The sequence below is a fragment of the Psilocybe cubensis genome, chromosome 2 (assembly GCF_017499595.1).
Source record: "Psilocybe cubensis strain MGC-MH-2018 chromosome 2, whole genome shotgun sequence".
NCBI classification, from domain to species: Eukaryota; Fungi; Basidiomycota; class Agaricomycetes; order Agaricales; family Agrocybaceae; genus Psilocybe; species Psilocybe cubensis.
In genome coordinates, this window is record NC_063000.1 from 375,964 (window position 1) to 398,642 (window position 22,679).

Genomic DNA, 22,679 nt, shown 5'->3' on the forward strand with positions numbered 1-22,679 from the left:
GCAGTCTTGTTTTGGAACTTGCGGACAACCCATTTCATTTCAGTGTTTGTCATGTCCATCAAAATGCTTGATGATACAATCCAGCTTGAATCCAGCGAGCATTTCCACGATTAGAAATGGTGAGTCGATATTACTGTGTTGTTAGCGTGTTTGCATAAATGCTTATTATGGAGAAGTAATAACCAGGAAAGCTATTAGAGAGGGCTAAGTGGGACTGTGGAGGGCTATGTAAGGGTATGTACTAGGTTGAAGATCACAAGATTTCCTTAGTTATCAATTACTCACGCTCTCTAGCCCCCCAACTTGATTGTCGCATGCCTGTAAATAGCGATGTTTGATAGCGCGAATCTAGAAAGATGCCAAAGCAGGGACTCGAGGTTATGTCTCCCGGTTAGCGCCCACCACAGATTTATTGTGCTATTAATATCTTCAAGGTCAATTCAAACCTTTCTGATGTTGTCGGTAAAGATATTCAATTGCGCGCTCAGAATCCATCAGCCAGTATATGCAAGGGTGTGCCTTGCATCAAATCAGTGCGTGCGCCCCACTACAGTCAGCCCTGCGCGGCAATGGGAAGAAGATAAAACAAGGATACAGAAAAGAGATATAGGTATTAGAGTCAATTGCATACATTAACCAATGTCATTAGGAAGTAAAAACCGAAAACATCTCGATGAGTAATGATAAAAAACAACAGCGATAAAATTGGAAAAAATGCAAGGTGGAGATGATTGCGGTTGCTGATGATCGCAAAGGGCCGGGAATTGGCGCAGAGGAGATCATTCAGAAATCAGCAGGTACTTGATGGAGATCGTCAAGCCGTCGATCTATTGTCGGTTTGAAGGCAATAACTACCAGGATGGTGCTATGTCCGCCCCAAGCTGAAAGAAAATGTTAAATAAAGTCCAATAAACCTGATCGACGATAGAATTGCAGGCAAAGGTGACGAGCACATGGCCACGATATCAATGTATTGCAGCAAACATCGCCGCTGACTGAATCAAAGGCGGTGATTGCGACTGAGATGAGTGGGACGACGAGTGAGGCGAGCTCGGCGTTGAGCTGGGTACATCAGCCCACGCCGATGAACCAAACACATCATCCTGAACCGGCATATTCGCGATGCGGAAGCGAGGCGTTGGTTGAGAGTCGTCCTCTGGTGACTGTACTGGTGGTGATAGCAGTGTGTTTGCTTCCAGCGGGTGATCATCCTCATGTCGGACGGCATCTGGGGCAGGTGAAGGTGGAAGGGGTGGGTAAGCCTCCAAGACTAGGGAATCTGGGCGAGATTTGATTGCCACTTCTGATGATGACCGTGAATGGCCGCGTGGATAGCTGGTGGTAGAATGGTTCACTTCTGGCTTTGGAGAGGCCAGTGGGTTTGACTCTCGTAGATGTGCATTCTCGACGTCAATCAAGCGCAAAGCGCTCTTGAGAGCCTCCTTCTCCAGTTTGACTTCTTTGAGTTCATCCTCAGTCTCTGCGCGCATCTTCCTTTCCGTGGCCACCATTTTGTTCGCCTGTAATCAAATTGAAATTAATCTGGAGGATGAGAATTGGAAATACACACCTCTTCGAACAAGGCCTGCGAAAGAGACTCTAGTTCCTCCTCCAAAGCTGCTTTCTCCTCTGCGATTTTTTTCTTGGCCTTTCTTTCCTTCTCTAACTCCGCACTCAACTCCTCCAGCTCTTTCGAGCGTACCGACGACAACGATGGCATCGAAGGTGACGTTAGATGATGAGTCTGCACTCCAGGGATTTGAGGGCTCGAAACCAGGGATGAAGAGCCAGATGGAGTACTGGGGCGACTCGCCGGTCGAGGGTTGGTGTTTGTGTTCCCACTAAAGCGAAATTTAAAAAAGCGATTGTCCTGGGTCGATGGTGTACTGGCTGACGGAGGAGGCGATGGATCTGAGGACGGAACGTAGTGATCTACAGATTGTGAACGTTCTAATGACGTTCTTGGGTTCTCTGCTTCTCGAGCGCTAGTTCGACGCCAACCGACGTCTTTGGACTGTCCCGTTGTATCTCTTTTGAGCGCATCTTCCAACATCTCGTTGTTGGCTATAACCAGCTGCAAATTAGACTTGGCCACGTTGAGTTGAACTTCGAGATCAGCTTGCGTTTTGTACGCTTCGCTGAGCAGTGCAGACTGTGAAAAGTTCCACCATCGATGAACAAGAACCCAAGAGATTTAACAGGGGGTTTACTCACCAATTCGGAGACCCTGTTTATGACCATGCTCAAAGCTGATCGCAAGTCATCCTCCTGTCCGTCGGAATGTACTCTTCTAGCGTCGTGAAGTTCTTCCTCCACTTTCAGAAATATTGGGTGCGATGATGACTTCTGTTGGGTAGCATTGAGATGCAGACTATCGGAACGCCGTGGTATTCCATTAACACTAGATGGGAAGTGTAGCATCGGGGAACTTTTCAATACCCAGTAAACCAGAAAAAGGTCTTGGGCGAAGGCGATATCAGAGAACAAAGCCAAAGCTATCCCCCGTCGCCGCCGTCAACAGTCTGTGACATATGTGTGACCTGACCTGCCGTGCAGCCGTTTATAGTCTAATCGGGATCAAGGGAATCCAACCTTTTGACATGAGCGACTGTTACATGCCTTGTACATCTGGGACTGCCTAATAGCTAATTAAAACAGGGGAGTAAACGTCTAACTCCTCTGAATTATACAGTGTATGATACAGCTGATTTGTTTCGAAAACTTTGAGATAGAACTCACAATTAACTTGTCCAGGAATACAGAGATCAGGCTTCCAATAGTTCGTGCTCATGCATAGTATTAATTAATATTGTATCAGCGAGATCAAGCAAGTAATAGTACAAATCATCTAACAGCAACATACAAACCTTCCACAGCGACATTGGCTTGCCATATCCCGACCTTTCTCACCGCTCTCAGCATTGCAGGGGCAGGGAGGACAAGCACAAATGCAGGGATGCCAATCGCTACAATAGCGATGGAGATGAGTAATGTGATGGCGGGTTTGATAACGATGAAATAGAATAGAGCCTGATACGATGTAGGGTCTGTGAACTATAAAAACCGTGAGATTGAGCATCGACTCTATAAGATCTTTGAATAGATGGCAGCGCACCATGGCATAGGTGTTTTTATAGAACGAGTTTTCGCGAACTAAACCCTGTCTTGTGTGACCCATCTCGACTTCCGTTGATGTTGGTTCTCGATAACGGGTGAATATGGGCCGAGGCGGATAAGGTGGGGTATGATTGAATGGCGCGTGAAACCGAGTCTGAAGTGCAAGCTCTCCCCTCGCGAACGCTCTAGCCCCCAGCAAATCGAAGAAGCAAAGAACAGCGCCCAGTGGTAATGCTACCAGGAGCGTTGTTCCAGTCTTTCAACTGAATCAGACAATCGAGAAACATAACATGATGATACAGACGCACCACTGTGAACACAAACAGGTATACCCATGCTATCAGTCCGTATGGAAAGTTCAGCACTGCCAGGTGGAATAATGCCCTGTAGTAAGACTTGACGAATATAGGGCGGAAATATCGTTTCCATGCAGCTCTGGAGAAGAATCCCGTCCCTCGTTGCTGAGTAGAAGTGGCTGGCACAGTGGAGTCTGACTGTCCAACTACTCTCAAAGGCGTATCGTCCTCATCTCCTTGGAATAGCGAAAGCACAGTATGGGCTAGCGACGGCGCAGCAGACATGGTGCTCGTGAATGAATGGGAACGTGGTCTGCCAGACGCAGGCCCCTGGTGTACATAGCGTGGATGGGTATTCGTTCCAAGGAATGGCGTCGTCTCCGTTGGCAGAACATCTTCATCAGCATAATCATCTGTTGGATACTGTGTATCTCCCGAGGAGCTTTGGGAGATCTGTAGCCGGGAGTGCTGGCTCCTTCTTGATGTGCGCACTCGCCGCTCTCTTGATGGGTACGGGTACGGTGGTGGTGGATCTGCTGTTGCCGTGTCGCATACATCTGTCAACACCGGAGGCGTCGAGGGAGGTTCTGATTCATTGGCCATGGAAGTTGGAAGCAAAGGACAAAAATGATACAGGTCGCCACGGTGGTTTTAGGTCATGTTCCCACATGCGGTTAAGGTTAACTTCCGTGGATTCTTATGTCGATCAGTTCCGGAGCCCCTATTGCAACTACAACCTCTGACTGAAGCCTTGACCAAGCTAAGCACATATCCTGCATGGCATTACAGAATCTGAGAGCAGTTCGTGTTATTTGCATCGCTTTCGATAGACGAGCATAAATGTTCTAATGTAGTATGACTCTACTACATCATTGTAAAGGTTATAATTAATAGGAGTCACTGTGAAAAGGCGTTCAGCTATTTAAAAAATGTATCCTGAATGGCTTTCAGCGTTTCATTGGGGCAGATGAAGGACTCATAGACCACATCCACACAATCGTCAAACTCGGAGTCTAAGTGCGTTGATGAATCTTTTCATTACTCACCACGAGACATGGCTTCAAGGGGTACTATTAGAAGCAACTACCCTGAGAATACTTGTCTCTCGACGAGGCAATTGCATCCCAATCGTAGTTAACCAAACTGACTTTGAAGGCCAACAGTAGTTATCGAAGCGCTTACACCGTCGAGTGGGGACCAGCTTGCATGTTGATCCGGATAGGCGTCTATTCGGTTGAGGTTGGAAACTTAAATTCGTTGAATTGTGGAGCGGAAGATCTTGGGCTTTCCCCGTGTAAGTTTCTAACGGAACAAAAGCTCTGGGATTGGCGTTGCGGGTGTTATACCTATATATCTCTGGGTCCGCTTTCCAGGAGACTGAATTCAAATAGAGCGTCTAATCTTACAACTTGAATGATATAGTACCGGTGGGCTGTTGATGTTACCCCTTGTCCTCATCTGCCACTGTGATTGTTCCCAATCTAGCGACCACATCAAAAGCGTATACCCAGATCACAGTTCTTGACACGGGCGTCCTTTCAATCAGCGCTCTTTGCCAAGATTTCTAGTGTTTAATATCATGAGACGCTAGTTCTTTGTTCTATTTTTAAATCCCGAACACCACTGCATCGTAAATTTTCTATGCAGCTAAGTATAAATCTCTTGCTCGACATCAAAGACTATGAAAAAGGCACAGGCGTGCAGCCACTCTAGAGAAACTTTTCATGGTTTTATGGTTTTTAGTCACAGAGGGCTATACATGCTTTGCCATGGTAATTAACATAGCTTGCTGGAACCTGAGTCCACCCAATCATCCTGAGATCAAACCTTCGCTATTAGCGGCAATCGCTTACGGCGTTCTCATACTTGCAGTCATCTCGTTAACATATCAAAAGGTGTCATCGAAGCGAAATCAGACATATATCTCACGTTCCTCTGGAACTCTAGACGAAGCTACTTCTACTTCCATTTCCACTTTATTCAGGAGCAAACATGGGGCCGACCTACCTTACTCCAAACAACTTCACTTCTGAGCCTGACGAAGTTCATGAAACGCTACTCGTTGAGGCATATACATCCACCCTCTCAGTTCCAGCAACGGGGGAAAAAGATGATAAGAGGATGAGTATGTCTCCATGAAGTGAACGTGGTTGACCCTGCCGTTAATCAGGTTTGACAGATACTTTGGACTCTATGGAGTCAGAGACAGATGCGCGTTGGGCGTGGTTCCACAACTTTTACGAGGCGAATGCAGAACTGATAGCTGCCCGGCCGCGAGGGATCACCTCAGAATCAAAGAATATCGAAGAGTCGATGAATACGTTTTCGGAAGCCGCGCAGGCCACTGTGAAGGGTTTGCAATGCCTTGGACAACTCCATCCATTCATCGGAGGTACGTTCTATATCTGCCGCAGAAATTCAACACACTCAATCCTGGCCAAGCCGCTGTTGGAGCTTTTATTCTAGTCATCACCCTTGATGTGTCGCGAAGAGAAAATGAACGAAAAGTGCTGGCCGTAAAATTTCAGATGCGGGATCTCATGGCTGTTTTCTTCGAGTAAGTACTACCAGTAGATATCTTATCGCACAGACTGATGCGAATATTTGTTACCTCGCAGGCTTCGACATTTTCGCCACTCAAACATCGCCCAGGGACATGATGGAGTGTCCATCGCTGAGCGATTGAAGGGGCTGATGACTATCATCGCGAAGGATGTGAGGAGTTGCGCATCAGACTGCGACGCATATCTGAAAAAGGGCTTACTCGGTGAGTATTGATAACATTCTCGGTTAGCTCTATGGAATAACTTACCTGTCAACAAAAAATGCAGCCAGAACCGTCAAGGCAACTGCTTACGAGACACGTCTAGCCGAATATGTTACACGGTTTGAAGAATATAGACGGAAGGTGGAGCTTGCATTCGCAATGCACACATCGTTGGGAGTTGACGTGGCGAATGATAAATTGACTGGGATCGAGAGTCGGCTTCGCTCCATCGAAGATAGAATCCAGGACACGTTGGCTCTTTTTCGCAGGCTGGAAACTGTACGAGAGCATGATTTGAAGAAATTCATTGAAGAGCACGGTGGAGTGAAGGCGTGCTTGAGCAATGATGAATCCCTCGAAGAACTTGTTCTGCGAAGCGGTGAAGCCTCCTCTAGGATATCGGGGAGAGATACATCAAGAAGATCGAGCGACTTGCCTTCAATAAGGAAACGTTTGCTCAAGGAGGTGGCAGAGGACATAGATGAGGCCTTCGAGCGAAACATGGTCCTTTTCGAGAGAAAACTGGAGATGCAGAAAAGGCAGATGGAGGACACAGTTATCCACGAATCTGATCGAGTGATTCAAACGCTAACTGCTGGCGCTCACGACCAAATCCTCGATCCGGTGAGTTCTTCGACATTATTTCGGTGTCTGTGTGTGACTTGAACGCAATTAGGATCTTCAAAAAATCTGGAAAGACATGGCATGTCAATTCACTATGACTATGGAGTAAAACACTTACTCTGCTTTATAGAGTTGGAAAGGCAGTGTTAAAGCCAGGCATTTTGTGTTGGCTCTTCACGACTACTACACCGATAAGCTCAGTAAGGCTAGGAAAGACTCTCCAATCATAGAGGGCACTGGATTAACATCGCCACTGCATCGTCCGCCTTTACGATCTCCTTCTAGCAGCGCATTTAAGAGGCAAGACGATAAGTGGGCTCTGGCCTACATAAACGCAGCATACGTCCAACCCATCCTGGAAGCGGTCGATGACGACGGGACGGGATTTGTAAGTGTGAAAGAAGTGAATACCTTTGTCAAGGAGCGGCCAGACGGGTGGAGGTTAGTATGTGGCTAATCAACCGATTTTAACCTTACTCACGTATATATTACAGTCTTCCACACTGGATCGCATATTGGGCAGTCGGTGAGTTTCGTGTAGTACTTTCGGTTTGAATTGACTATAATGCACACTTCTAGGTTGGCAAGCAAGTATTTCGATGTATAAAAATAAAATATACTCGCTTGTTCAAACGATGTTCCAAACATTGGAACACGTTCTTCCGTCAAACAGGCATGCGGTGGACGAGTATCTATTCCATGAGTCCTTCTGGAGAATAGAGCTTCTTCTACGATCCACCCGTTCAGCTAATCATAAAGTGATGCAAGATCCAGACTTGGCGAGGATTACGGATGCCTATGCTACAGCAGAGGAGGAAAGGCTCCAGAGAAATTTAAACAGCGTTTCATTTGAATTGGATACCCCAGCTACTGTCTCCCTTGTAACTGGGGAAGGAAGAATAGAACGAGTGAGTACATCTTGTGAGATCTGAGGATTTGAACGGCACTGACCCAATCATGCTCACAGTATATTTTCCCGCTCCTCTACCTTCTACTTCGTCGTCATTTGAAAATTATGATGATTGCATGCAGGCATGTTATTCACACAGAGGAGTTAGCCGCCCATAGCGAATCGCTGGTGTCGATCTTGTTGTCCATCGACTATCGGATCCAAAGTTTGGAAGGTAAGAAGACACGAAATTTTGATGCGTCGCCACGCCATACTCACGGCCACGTGAATCCAGCGGTTTTCAAACAAACCCATCTCGATGTGCAAGGTCGTCTGGGCAATTTTGCTTTCGGTATCGTGAGTACTGGGAAGTTCTACCGTTTTAACCATTACTGAAAGGGCATAGTTCCAACTTTCGTATGGAGACATCAAGCGGGCGCCTATCCACAACTCCTTCGGGTCATGGGTCAATGACGATGAGTCCGGATCCTTGGACGTCGAGCCTTTGCCTCTGCAATGTATAAAGGAGAAGGTCGCGACTTTACCTGTTTCTTCAATCTTGCGGTACGGTATACAGGACGCGTATCTTGCCACGGAGTACTTTGAATTCGAGCCTGCTCGCCTTGCCCGGACTGCTCATGCAATTCAAGGCACATGGACCGGCCATTGCTCTCGAACGGAAGGCCAAGACCTCATCACATACATCCTACGCCTTTCCTTCAGAATGTCCCCAGATCATTCAGTGTTAATTGGCAAGGGCGAAGACTTCTCATCCACATTCGCGTTCCAGGGACGGGTCAAACAGACGGACCTCGGCTACGACTTCTATTTCGTCCTAACAGACGATTCTTCAGATTTATCCAAGCGCGGCTCGGGCTCTTACAATATATCCACAGACACCATAGTGATGAGCTGGAGCGATCGAAGAAAGAAACTACACCCAGAGGAGCCTTATTATCAGCCAATCCATTTGAGGCGGACTCCTCCTTCGCTCGTGAGGTATAGATATACCCCAGACCGATTCTCTGAAGATCCGGCAAAGGCCAGATGGGCGTTCGTCTGCAATGCCGCGATTCACCAAGCACAAGCAAAACTATGGTCGCGACAATTTTTCGAAGCCAGGTTCACGGAGCGGAAACGCTTCGTCGAGCTTACCACTCGTTCCCTAATAGTCAGCATGGGACTTACTCCTCAAAATCCGTTGAATGTTTCTGAAAGTGCAGAGCTGGAATACCTTCGACGGGAATTAAACCCGTCGGAAGCCCGTTTCTACCACGCACTGGCTCAATTCGAGATCCAGAAGCTCCCTTGGCACCCGTACGTCGTCCTGGCTTGTAATACTATGGATGCTAATATAACCCTCCCATAGCTCGTGGGGTTGCGATTGGTGTGAAAGGCGGATAACTAAAAGCCGAAACCTGTGTATACACTGTATCTCAGAGGATCTCTCAGATAACATCGAGTTGTGTTCAGTTTGTATCGACAAGACGCCGTCGAAGCGCGGGTTTACGCACGATGCGTCACACGACATCATCAAAGTCGAAGAGACGCTGCACGACTTCTATTTTGCCAAAGTGGTCGAATCTGCTCGGACGGTAGTCAGCCGTACCAAAGGCATCTTTCGAGCTCTCGAATCTGCCGGCCTTCATTCGGATGTAAACCATACGCAGAGACAAGATGCTGAAGAAGCAGTTTCGGAACCGACGTGCGCCTGCTGTAATAAGCGGGTAACTACGCCTTGTTGGGCATGTGTAGTATGCGGTAAGCGCTTTATCTTTCCCTATTTGATGACGCGCGTCTGAAATAGCCTATTACAGTGCGCGATACGTACATCTGTATTGACTGCGATTCTCGAAGACTGCGAAGCTCGCCGGAGGGCCCCTCACCGGGACACAAACTCAATCATCCTTTGGTTCGAATACAGGATTCCATCGTCGCCGGTCAGCATACATCTACCGAGCAGGTCCTTTCTTCTCTCCAGCAGCGAGTCCTGAGCATGGAGCAGAAATTGACAGCAGGGCTAGCAGCCATTGACGCCAAGGTCGAAGAACGTATGAGCAGGCTGGAAAGTCGCGTCGAGGAGCAACTGGCCTCTATGCAGGCCAAAGCGGAACTCCGGTTCGAGTCGATGGAGGCCTTGATGCGTCAAATGATCCTGCAGACGGCTTCTTTGCCACCCATCTCTGTGGCGAAGAGTCAGGGTTCCAGACGACCGTTTGGACCTCGCCTTACTAGCCCACGGTAAACCTGCATCCTCAACACTTGTGGAAGAACGTTGTGCCGTCGCCCAGCTATGGGACATTTAAGATCCTTCCGGACGGGCCTGGCTTGTGTGGACAGCTGCAGTTTGTAGTAATAGCCTCCCATCACAGAACCTTTTTCACTTTCTTGTTTACCCAGGGCACTACTTCATCAAAAATTTGGGGAAGCAAGCAACAATTGCATCCCGAATAAATCGCAGGTATTAGAGATGTACAAGTCTTTGTGTAATCCTTCGGCCTGTAGATGGGGACACATTCCCGTCTCCCCAGGATCATGGGTCGTCCCCGCACACGAGGCAGACCATGCATACCTAGAACCGATTTTAATCAAGCTTTATTTCGAAATAAAAATGGTATGGCTTCAATAATAGGGATTTCAGAGGGGAATCCAGAGGCAATTCACCGACGCGACTTGGAAACGATTCTGGTCATCAGAAACGCGGGAAGACGCAGAATCGCTTTAAAATCGTTGTTTTGCCGCACGATTCAGCGGGATTCTGTCTCTGTAAATTCAGTCTCAAATCTCAAATATATCGTTCCCCTTGTACTTTGCAGTTTTCAAAGCAATCTGAAGGTCTCTTAAAGATGCTTCCACTATATGTGTTACAAGTATTGGTTTATTCACAATCCTTCCTCTCTTTGTGGATTCAAGATATTCTCATATCGATAGATAGACGTACACGGACAATCAATTTCACTAAGCGGGGCATCAAATTTAAAGATGGCTAAATCACTGAAACTCACAAAATCGTCGATTTACAAAAAGTTGAGTTATGAGAACTAACAACAATAGCACCACATCAGCAGCATTCCTAGAGCCATTTCCTTTTCAAACTGGATGGTATGTTGATGCTTTGCTGCAAGCTCTTCCCATAATTCAAAATTCAAGCCCGACGGCCCAAGTATTGATATGAAAATAGTGTATTTGCGTCTCAGATGCAAATTTGGATTTCCCTTTGCAGAAGATGTTGGAAAACTTGGAATCATCAGTGCACTTTCGAAAAAATTTAATTACACCCCTATTTTTTTAGCTCTGTTAAGCGCATGCCGCCAACCGTACCACTACTGAATTCTTTTTTTTCCTGCAGATGTGCGACCTGCCTTACCAAACGACCTCCCTGATGCGAATAAAAAAAACCAGTTTCAAAAACTGGTCCGCCATGTACGCAACCGCTCAGAAAATGCCACCAAAATAGTTGCAAAACCCAGTCTAAATCCCTTCAATACGCTTGTGTGTCTTCTTCTTACACGGCATATTCGCCCAGCCTTAGCTTCACACCGTGAATTATACTAATCGTTAACTTTGATCCGTTTTTATTTTACAATTACGACGTTTAGTAATTATTCCTGTCTAGTTCCCTCTAAGTTGCGGTTCATACGTTGCCTCTCTTACTATGAACGATGCCCGAGATGGCGCGTTCCAACGAACGCGTGGGGTCGGCCGGTCGGGTATGAAAACGAAGTTCCAACTCATTACGGTACCAAGCATACTACGCGTATATTGCAAGCCTAGTCACTCTTCCCGCAAGCTGTTTCGAAAACACGTTCCCGAGGTCCGGAGTCTGCATCGTGTTTTATTTATTGATTCCTTCTTCAATTCCCCGCATTTGTGGGGAACAATTCAGTGACTCGTTCACGACATAATTACCCCAACGGTTACGGCTTCCACGAAAAAATTTGCAAGAGAACCTCAGATTCCAGAATCTCGTTTTTTGAACTTTGTATTCTATATATTTCTTATGGTACGACTTTATATCTACGTAGTTTAATGAAAGTTTGGCTTTTTTTAAAACACAAAAAGTGCATTAACGATGAATCATAACCGATAGTGTAAAACATAAATCCCAGACCAAAAAGAATGTTCATAGTATGTTACACCGAAAAAGAGAAAATCATCTACAACCCAAACGTGATTCAAAAGTAAAGTATAAGTAGAGTACAATTTGTGAGCATAAATGGAGAGGTTTGAGAAGATGAAACGAAGGAAAAACGAGAGGACAGGGAAAGCATATTCCGGAAAACAACCGATATGAAAGTGTACAGAAAAACCACAGGAAAAAACGAAGAAAAAGTCAAAGCATAGCGATAAATTTCAAAGCACGACACCTTCGTCTTGCGCCTGCGCTGCAGAGCCGCCGACGCCCAATAACCTCCTCCAGCCACCCCAAGCAACGCCTAGCATACCACCTCCGTTTCCAGTGCCAGCAGTTCCGGAGCCAGCATTAGCACCAGCCTCGTTCTCGTCCCCAAACGCCGCACCTGGCGGCTCACCGAGTCCCTCTACACTCGCAAAGCTCACATAACCTTCTATAGCACGACAGCGCTCAGAGGCTTTGCGCGCGTTGAATGCAGGTCTTGTCGAGGGAGCCATCCTTGCCCCAGCTGCAGATGAAGACCCCGCAGACTGTTGATACTGGTGTGTCTTCTGCAAATACTGCAATTGGTTAACGGCAGGCGAGGACAAGGACGGACCGTCCAGCACAGTAGGATCAAAGGGCACCGCGGCACCGTCGCCGGGAGAGTGGGGTTCCGACCCATCAGACGAGCTTGCAGAAGACGAGGACGATGAACCGCCTGGGAAGTACCTCCCCGCTTTTGCACGAGTTGCATTAGGTTCAGATGCCAATTCTAAACCAGACGAAGACAGAGGCACGTTCGCAGGTCGCCTCGGGCCATCAGTCCCGTTCAGACCTCGACCCAATCCGGATGCTTTGCTGGGAGTCTCGGGCGGTTGCTGAACACCGGCGGGATAGCTCGACTTGTACGGACTGGGACAATATTCCCCAAATACAGACCCAGGAGGCATCTTCCCAGCCAACGACAGCCCGTGAGAGGCCGAGAATGCGCGGGCGGTGAACGGCGGTGTAGGCGGCGGCGTGAGCAGTCTCAGCTCGTCATCTTCGTCATCTCCATCCTCCTCCCGCTGTTGTCTCGAGTTGTCCAAATTCCGAGAGGCGCCTTCACCCCCGCGTTTGGCTCTGCTGTCCCCGACACGAGAAGCGGGGCTCCCGTTCATCTTGGAACTATCGAGTCTCACAGGGATCCTCGAAGCCGGCGCCGCAGCACGATTTGGCGTGGCAACGGACGTATTCCGCCTGGGACTTGGCGTATTTGGTACTGATGTATCAGGACCGGTTTTTGACCGCGTTCTGCCGTGACCGGGTGTGAACGCTGCTGCGCGTGAAGGAGTACTTGGAACATGCGATGGTGTCATGGGTGTATGTGACATTGGTGTAGTCGATTGGCGACGGGAAGTGGAATGATTCAGATTTGGGTTATGCCCAGAAACAACCGGTGAATTGGAGTTCGGTTTTGGAAGAGACGTTATGGATAGCGATACTGGGCTGGCCGATATCTGAGACAATGAAGGAAATGAAAAAATAGTCATCAGCATCAAGTCAAAAACCACAAACGATGAAAATATAGGGACGTGCAGTGTAAAGAACAGAGAGGTACTGAAAGCGAGAGGGTTTTCAAGTGAAACTCTCGTGAAAACAGAGCTCCACGAAATGTAAACAAGAAAAAGTATAGGCTGTGCCCAGCAAATCCAACAAATCAAAGGGCTCGACTCACCTCCGCATCGCCTATACCAAAGCCAAACGGCTCTACAGGTTGCTCATCCTCGGCACCACCAGATCCACGGCCTTTCTCCCTCCAAGGCCACCCGCCTTGTTCGTCTCGCACTTCATTATCCCTACTCATCGATGTTCTGCTGCTCCTGGGCCTACCTCCACTCCTACCCCTCCTAGAGTCGTCCTCGACCACACCACCACCACTACTCCCACTGACAATGCTCATTATATCACTCCCCGCTCCCACTTCCCGATCCTGGCCACCACTCGAATTCGATTTGGACTTGGACTTGGATCTCGCACGCTCACGCTCTTGAACGACCCGGCCGGCTTCCAAGACCCGCTCCAAGCGCGACCGCAACACCTGTTCATGCGGTGTCATAGGCATCGGCGACCCTTTCGAGCCATCGCGGGGCGGCTGTGACGACGGACGGCGAGGAGACCGGGGTGAGGAGTACGGCGACATCTGCGGGGACCTCGGCGGTGGCTGCTGCGGGGACCTCGATCCTGCCGCCGCCGCCGCCTGCTGTTGTAGCTGTTGCTGGTCGAAGAGCGCTAACTGCATCTGCCAGCGCGCGTGGGCGGCGTGCTGCTCCGCGGGACTTGCATATCCTGGTCGGCGCCTCAGAGGCGACGGGGAGAGCGACGCACTCCGTGCATGTCCCCGGCTCCCGCTCTCTGCGTCGCCGCCATAGTACGAGCTTGCGTCCGTCGTGCCTCTCCCCGTCCTTCTCCCACTCCCACTCCCGCTCCCACTCAGACTTTCCACCAAACTCGCACTCATATCCGACCCCTCTTCATGTTCATGCTCATGGTCCGGCTCAGGTGACACTGACACCCCACCGGCGCTCGGGTTACTCATCGCAGTGCGGAACAGGAATGAGCCCGTGTATTGCTCCCTCCTTCTTTCCGTCTGCCCTCGGCTCTCCCTCCTCCTTCCACTCTGCTCTCCCTCTTCTGTGTCCCGCTGAGCCAGCGGTGAATGTGAGCTCCCTCCAAATGTTGATGGCGATGAGGTGGGGACGTGAGAATGCCGCCTTAGATGTCCCGGTCTGGACGAAGACGGTGGTGCTGAGGATGACGATGAGACGCTGCCGGCGGTGGCGCCGGCGGAAGGTGAGCTGCGCTCGAGTTCATCTCGGATGAGGGCGTCTCTTAATAGACGCTCTGAGCGACTCGGAGGGCTTGTTGGGGTCGACGTCGGGGGTATAGAAGAGGATGAAGGTTGTGTTTGACCCGGACTCTGCGTCTGAGTCGGGTTCTGGTAAAGATGCGGCGGCGTAGGTTGATGCTGGTAGTAGTGTAGTGCCGCCATATTGATTTCGTTGCTTATACTGCTGTTTATAGAAGTTTCTTCTACGCTTTCAGTGGTGTTCGACTCTGAAGAAATAAGACTGGCGTTCGCGGCAGCAGTTGTAGGTGCAGGTGATGGAGACCGAATGAAGGGTTGAAGTAGTCTCTGGAACAGGGGGCTGGAGCGTGGCGAGGGCGATGCTTGGGCCGTCGACGAGGAGGGCCTGCGACTATGACTATAACCGTGATTACTCCGACTGGGTCCGGAGCTAGCACTGGGGTGGGTGCTGCTGCGCAGAGGCGTGTGTTGGGCGTGTGCGAGGTGTGCGTTGGGGTAGTGATGGTATGGATATCTGGATGTGTGTGATGGTGATGGCGAAGGTGAAAGCGAGAACAATGACGTCGATGAGGAGGACAAGGACTGCGATTGGGACTGTGAAAGGGAGCTGGATGAGGGTGGGCCCGAAAGCGAGGTCGAGGATGCTGTGGGTGTGAGCAGCCCCAAACTGTGTGTATGTCGATGCCTCGAGAATGCCTTGCTCTTCGTCGGCGTCGGTGGTGTCGATGGTGCTGATGGACTCTGTGACGACGATGTGGAGTTCAATTTCGCCAATGCTGAGCAGGTCCAAGCAATAAGCAATGAAATGGAGAATGAAAAAGGAGGAGACGAACCTCTAACAGCAGCAGAAACTGGAATCGGTGGCGGTATACAATTCACATCGCCTGTACCTGCCTCCTCGTCCATCTTGTACATAATGTAATTTTTACAAATAGAAATAAAGACCAAATAATAAAAAACGAAGAGCAAGGACGGAAATAAAGATTTCACGCGATCGTAATCTCCCCTCTAGATTCGAAAGAGAGGAATTGTCGACGACACGGATCGAAGATTCGATTCGCGCAGAGTTGGACGAGTCTGGGGAAAGGGGTGGGTCTTATGACCACTTGCACGCTGCCAACACCCCAAAATCTTGGGATTCACCGTTCAAGATCCCACGAACAACCCCAGAATGATGGGATCCTAGGATTTTAGCGTTCAGTCTAGTTAATTACAGCATTCATTAGCAATCATTCGCATCAAAGTTGGGGGTAAGATGACCGAAAGCATAGTACATAAGTACAGAACTCACCGGTAACAGTTCCAGTAAGCTGGTACAAATAACAATTGCAAAAAATGCAGAAAACAACACCCCAAAACTCTGCAATTTGTCCACCGACCAATAGCACCTCAGTCCCCTATGTATAAAGGACCAATCGGTCAGAATCCCACAGTGACATTGACAGCGATATCCCCTCATAAAAAAACGTACGTTATTATGAATTTTCTCGGATCCAATGCCCACGGGGACGGGAACGGGAGGGGAGGCTAAGCGGAACAGTGTGTGGCGTGGCGTAACGAGAGTGGCAGCCTGCAGGGGTAGTATGTCAGCAATGTCATGCCTGTAGAAACTGGAACCCGTCGTCGGACTCGAATGCAGTGCCTACCGGACAGACAGACGGATTCGCGGGAAGAAAAGTGGGTAGAACTCACAATAATTCACGTATGTAACACGACCGATCGAATCGAATGATACTTTCCACCGCGCGCGCGCAGTTCCAGCGTAACTAGGATTGGATTGAGAAGAACACGCTGTGAACACGAGGCTTGGGCGTCCGGTGCGTATGGCCCAGATTTCCTATCAGTCAACGATCTCTTTGGATTATAGTTTTGATAGTGGAATCGCCGGCGAAATGGCAGCCTTTTGGAAGATTCCAAATTCACTCGTCCTAGGGCTTGTCCTTGTCCTCAACCTCGTGAAGATTGTGATGACGATGACGATGATGCTGATGATGTGACTTTGGGGATGGGAAACCCTGAGCTTGCGCTTGAGGTTGGGAACGGAACGGTTTGTTACGGCTATGGGGTACCTCGAGGTCGAGGACGAGAGCGGGTACACCGGTACGAGATGTGCGAACTCTGATAAATTGACGATGAAAATAGCCAAATGAACGCGACTTCGTTGTGGTCAACCAGAGCTAGACAAGACGTGGGTATGCGCGTGTGGGCCTTCGACAATGTGCGGTTGTGAACGAATGTGTTTTTACGCGTAATACGTGGCGATTTTTTGTCTTATGCACGCGTTCTGTTATGTATGTATGCGCGTCTTCTTGTTGAACTTTGCTTGTATGCTGGCGATTAGATACGGCGATCAATGTTTCTGCAATTTGAATCTCGTTTTGAGCTATTCAGTTCCGTAAAATGAGTTATTGGTCTCTTCTGGAATATGAAAGATTTGCGCGTCGTGGAGGTAAATGCTGGTCCACCTAAAGTCTGGAAAATGTCAAAAATTCAAGGAAAAGGGAGAACCTTCAACGCTCCACCGACTCGGAGTATTTATGTATGAATATCCCGCGCTCGCTGTCGCTTGGAATCTTCCCGACAGCCCTCCCAATGAAGCAAAACGCCGCGGCTTTCGACGACAAAAGTACGCGAAATACGCGGCGAAAATAGGGGTAAAACGTGGGGGCGCGTGAATATGAAATTATGCCGAGTCCGACGCTGATGTGATATGGGCGTACACGCAAGCGATTGGATTGGCGAACGTGGTCCCAAGGAAAAACGCCGGGTAAGATTTGGTGGTGAAAGCTAAAGGCAAAGAGGCGATTTCTGAACCCTAACCCTCAAATTTGCCCTTGATGTATGCGCTGATTGGTCGGTCCACGGCAATTAGTATTTTCTTCATTAAAGCTCGGAGAATAGTCAGATAATAGCACTCACAAAAGCAATTCTAGCGCAAGCCACTGTAGACCTTTAGCTTTAGGTTGAAAGGTCGATTCCAGACTTTAAATGTTTGACAATGCCTTAACTGCTTTTTCGAAGTGGAGTTTACAAATAGAACGTCCACCAAGTGGCAATCGTCAAGTGTCGAAACGATAATTCTGGGCGAAGGGTTTAGTCAGGTGCGCCTCTCGATGTCGGAGCAGCTCTTCGAGGAGTAACTATTTGGTTTGCTGGGGAGCAATGAACGATAGCAAGCTGCACTAGCAGCTGGTCTAGTAACGAGTGTGGTGGTGATGAGTCAAGTAGTGAATAGAGAAAAAAAATTCTGAACAAATCATCAGGAAATTACTGCACCTGCCGAAATAACTACGGATCTGTGCTATTCCGTCCATGTCCATCTTAGTAAAAAAAAACCGAAACGTTGTCTCTGTCAGACTTAAAAATGCCCACTGCCCATGGGTCAACCATCCCTGCATGGATACGGGTGATGACGACGGCAGCGGCGGTATTGGCGGTGATGGAAACCCCATGTATGTCTTTATTGCATGGATATATGGTGATTACTGAAGCCGGTGCCGTCTCCCAGGCGCCGTGGACGTCACCTTAACGTAAGATGTGTACCTCCAGTAGATAGATGTGATGGCGAGGTTTAGGTTCAAGGACGAAATCTCATCCTGTCAAATGCCAAAAGTTTCTAGGCCTTTACGAAGTCGTACACACATGTGGCTAACACAAATTTTAACAATGACAACTGGAATAGTGTTAGTACTATATACTAGAATAGTAGAAGGTAGTTGAACTCAGCCTTGATCAATGGCAAAGACAATGATTATGGATATGGTTTTGGTTAAAATATATGTGCAATCCTTAGACATAGGCTGACTGAGCTGTATATTCCAAACATGATATTTTGTTCTGAAAGGTCAAACGCTGATGGAGGCCAGCCCGACTGTACCCCGAGAGGTCAATTGGGCGCTGTTCTAAAAATAGATCGCGACTTTGCCTGAAGTCGCCTTCAGAGCACAGACAGCAACAATGATTTTGATTAAACTGGGCTAAATATGAGACAATAAGTGATGTTGCGTGTACTGAATTTATACAGTTTTGATCTTCTCTTTCAAAAAAAGATTCTCTTCATGAGAGTTAGTGCCCGCAAAGTAATGTTCTGTTCAAGCTGTTCGTCGATAATGAGCACTAAAGAAAAGAGACTAATAGAGCTGCCAATCCAGTTCTACAAGAATGAATTTGCTTTACAACTGAATATGATTATATATACGACTATATTCCGTCCTTTTGAGAAATAAATCGAAATAAATCACAGAGTGGACGAGGATGAGGAATCTTCACGTGAAAATCGAAGGAATCCATCCGGTTTTGAACTTACCGCAATCGAAAGATTCACTCGTGGCTTTGAAAAGATGCATTTACTGAAATCCTTCAGTGGCCTTCTTGAAGCCTCGTTCATGCGCCCAACAAGCTGCACTAAACTTCTCGATGTATAGTATATTCATTTCTTTCCACGCCCTTCCACAAAAGTGTATCTTCTCGACATATGTGTCCTAAACAGCATCCTGGTACGCACCCTCACAGTCTACATGAGGTAAACTTCTCTCTCAACAAACTTCTCTCACATACTGTGCATTTCTCTTGGTATTCTCAGGCGATAATACTGTGGCGCACTAACACTGTTCGACCGGATTAAACCCATATACGACTGTTGCTTCATGGACACACAACACAGGGATCACCTCATGTTTCAGGGCTAATTAACGCAACAGCCGCTGTCCTCATACATGTTATATAAACTCAGGCTTTCAGGGACTAGTGTTGATGCTGATGTTATAGTGTGCCTTATACCGTCTAGCAGCGGCGTGACCCCACAAATGCTTTCCCATGTCTCTGTATTTTTAACCTGACATAAACCTCATGGTGGAAGTCGAAGCCTGAGTTGAAAGGCGTAAGGATAGCTGGCATCCTTACATAGAGCGACGATAGCTCAGATTACATCCGCCGAAGTCCTGTATAAACCTTTGGTACGCTTAAACTATTATAACCCGTCCCGTTGCACCCCAGACTTTCAGCATTCGATACGGTAGTCTTTGTTCATCCCCAAGATAATCACTCTTGCAGGAATAGCCATAGGTTACTACACTTTTGTACCGTTATAAAATTGCGACGGATACCCTTCTCTACCATCCTTTATAATGCACCTATATGATCATCAACCTCAGGTTTACCAATGGATACAGGTTAGACTTGATTTTTTTGTACTAGCCTGTCCTATCCGGAAGGATCATCATGTCATGGTATACATCCGTCGAAATTCACCGTTATAGGGGATTATCAAGCCTCTCATCAGCCTTTAAATTTAATTGATTCGCCACCATGTGCGACCTTAGGTTATGTTTATAGTCTGGGTGAAAAGATGGGTAGACTCGGAAGGTAGTAATAATCATTCGACATAGAACTCTCCGCGGACCCGGGACCCGGGAGTATAATGACAAACCTCGTATTGCTGTCTTCTGTTGAGGGCCCCTGTTTGTTACCCCAACTATTTCTGATGACCGGAACATATACACGAACTTTATAAAAATCTCAAGTTATTCGCGACATTGTTCACGATTGAACAGAAATACTTATTCTACCTACGCGTCGCTCTAACTTACGCTCTAGAGCCACTTCGTATCAATCGATATGAAAGATTAAAAGAGGATTGACACGATCATGATCGTCATTTGCATTCCTAGGTAATGTCATCGGCATCCCCTCAAATATACCAAACTTTGAAGCACGTATCTACGCTCTATGTTCATAATTTTTCAAAGACTGATTGTCCCAGTTCATCCCCTAATTACTAACAACCCTGAACCCCGGGACTGCCTCCCTGGCTGTTAAGTCATCTGTGCTTACCTCGAAAATGTGACCATTGAAGTACATATAAATTATGCCTATCCATCGTTTTGGTGTTATCGTAATACTTAATATTCAATCCTTTCCTCCTTGGAATCCCATTTTCTCCGGCAAAAACTGGATTCCGTCGGCGTGCACAGGTGACAAAATTATTTCAAGTCCGCGTGGAATAGGGGCTGCCGACTGTATGCCGAAATGGCTTTTCAAGAGGCGATGCCAAACATTTGCAAAGAACGCGTCTTTTTCTGTGCCATCCCAAATTTGAAATTTCACCTCTTTTCAACTTTGAATGTTGTTCCAGTTTCAAGGCGAGTTTCTGGGAATTTTTCAAACTGCTTTCATATCTGTCGCCTTCAATCTCAATGTACTCGTTTATGGACGCCAGGGTGCTGGTAAATGGGCACCATGTCCGAGTGCGTCAACGTAACAATTCAGTATTGCCAATAGTTATGCATGCAGGTACGCTTCCTACTGGACACCCAAAGCTTAAATGCATCTTGTCTATTCTAGCTCAAGATTCAATTTTTTTCTTTACGACAGAACTAATCCTATCAACCAGACACGATCCGATGCGCAAAAAGTATCTCTGCTCCACTCTACCCACTATTTATATATCTATTGCGGATAGTGCACGCTCATTCGAACTTAGACTGTTAGGAATGTATCAGCGGCATTCCTGTTTGTGTCTTGATAAGAGGAGTCATAGGACGCCATACGCTCGCGCTTGACGCGTAACCGCTTGATGTTGCATGGTTACGATAAAGTATGTTCGTCAACAACTGCGTAATGGGGGAGCGCGACCACGTCAGCGATTTCGTCAGGACGTGTTTATCAATAACTTCGTGAGTAATACCTTGTCGGCCTATACGCCCATTGTGTCAAACTAATACATTGGCGTTCTCCCAAGCGGATGTTTCTGCGCCATACCCCACAGGGCAATCACAACTAGCTTGAGCCCACCAATGGGCTTGGGTTTGAATAGAAAAAATTCTAGTCAGCTGCTCTACAATGGGCGTCCAAATCCTCCGCGCAGCTTCTCATGTAGCTTTGTATTCTCGGTGTGTATTCCTTGACTTACGTTGAGCTACGATCACAAGCCTTTTTTCTTGGACGTCTCGACTTCGATTTATTGCAAGGCCCCAGCGCCCATACCCTTGTATGTGCAGCTACGTGCTCGGCCATTTGACCTTATTGACCTAAATCCATTATCCCTAGAATTGTCTAGATGAATTACAATTTCTTGTACTGGTCTAGAGCTGGATATGACGGACGCGAACTACTGTCAGCGTTGTTGTTGCCTAGTGCCGCCTAGCTCACGCATCTTTCTGGGCACCTGATCCGCTTGGAATCTGAAAGTACTCCTGCGGCATACGATAACCCAGGAATCCATCGCTTCGAAATCCGCACGTTGCCACTCATTTGCCTCGTGGAAAAACGCCTCCGAAGCTCCAGGAAAGGCGGCTTCCCCATAAAGCAGTATCAGGAAGGTGGAAGATCGGTTTCCCAATTATCTCTGAAAGGCCGAGATAAAGTCTTAAAACATACCCTCGTTTTTTATTGTGGGTCACTATGAGCCATGCGCCGGTGGCTGGTTTATCTTCGGCGCGTTTTATCAATGGATCGATGGCCCACCTTTCCGACGAATACCTTGCTTGGTGAAGAACGTTCTTCACATCGCCCGAGTGGCTTTGCACTTTGTAATACACAGCAATTACCTATGGACCGCATTGATCAGCGGTTCTTTGATCGAGCATTTCATGCTACTCAGAGCAGCCGCTGACGTGGTGATTGGTGATGGGCTTCGCAGAGGAACTCACTCTGTACAATGGCGGGCATCTGTCATCTTTAAAGAGAGTACTGGAGCGTCTAAAATCTGCACGGCTGAGGATTGTGACTTGCAAATCTAAGATATCTGGCCTGTCGCTAATGCCTATTTCGTGGATGCGGGATTTTCGCGCTTCGCGGCAGTATCTCTTTGGCACCAGTGTTCCCTACAGTCTCTCTTCGTATAGCTCTTTACACGCTTGATGACCTTCGCGCGTGTGCAAATAATTTCGTTGATGTTTTGGAGCATCAGTTATGGATGTACATACTCTCCTATTGAAGGACGTGGACTCAGTGCGCTATGACGTCCAGTCATAATGGTCGCGCACCCATGGTTCTCGGCCAAAATCCCGCTAATGACTACG

General features: G+C 47.8%; 4 protein-coding genes across 4 annotated transcripts; 1 reads left to right on the plus strand and 3 right to left on the minus strand.

The window, feature by feature from the left end:
- Positions 1 to 965: 965 nt before the first annotated feature.
- Positions 966 to 2,421, minus strand: JR316_0001635 (uncharacterized protein; the record flags this gene model as incomplete). The annotated part of the gene is made up of 3 exons (XM_047887437.1): positions 966 to 1,520; positions 1,571 to 2,152; positions 2,215 to 2,421. 3 exons carry the CDS (start codon positions 2,419 to 2,421, stop codon positions 966 to 968), a joined length of 1,344 nt encoding a protein of 447 aa, XP_047752360.1.
- A 423-nt stretch (positions 2,422 to 2,844) lies between these two features.
- Positions 2,845 to 4,016, minus strand: JR316_0001636 (uncharacterized protein; the record flags this gene model as incomplete). Its single annotated transcript, XM_047887438.1, has 3 exons — positions 2,845 to 3,054; positions 3,116 to 3,373; positions 3,426 to 4,016. The coding sequence occupies 3 exons, from the start codon at positions 4,014 to 4,016 to the stop codon at positions 2,845 to 2,847; spliced, it is 1,059 nt and encodes a 352-aa protein (XP_047752361.1).
- Positions 4,017 to 5,405: 1,389 nt separating this feature from the next.
- Positions 5,406 to 9,938, plus strand: JR316_0001637 (uncharacterized protein; the record flags this gene model as incomplete). Its single annotated transcript, XM_047887439.1, has 14 exons — positions 5,406 to 5,538; positions 5,593 to 5,805; positions 5,856 to 5,970; positions 6,032 to 6,180; positions 6,245 to 6,804; positions 6,857 to 6,883; positions 6,935 to 7,245; positions 7,299 to 7,330; positions 7,384 to 7,712; positions 7,772 to 7,928; positions 7,989 to 8,050; positions 8,100 to 9,010; positions 9,063 to 9,454; positions 9,511 to 9,938. 14 exons carry the CDS (start codon positions 5,406 to 5,408, stop codon positions 9,936 to 9,938), a joined length of 3,819 nt encoding a protein of 1,272 aa, XP_047752362.1.
- Positions 9,939 to 12,046: 2,108 nt separating this feature from the next.
- JR316_0001638 (uncharacterized protein) lies at positions 12,047 to 15,573 on the minus strand (the record flags this gene model as incomplete). Its single annotated transcript, XM_047887440.1, has 4 exons — positions 12,047 to 13,309; positions 13,528 to 15,043; positions 15,096 to 15,399; positions 15,492 to 15,573. 4 exons carry the CDS (start codon positions 15,571 to 15,573, stop codon positions 12,047 to 12,049), a joined length of 3,165 nt encoding a protein of 1,054 aa, XP_047752363.1.
- Between the last annotated feature and the right edge of the window lie 7,106 nt (positions 15,574 to 22,679).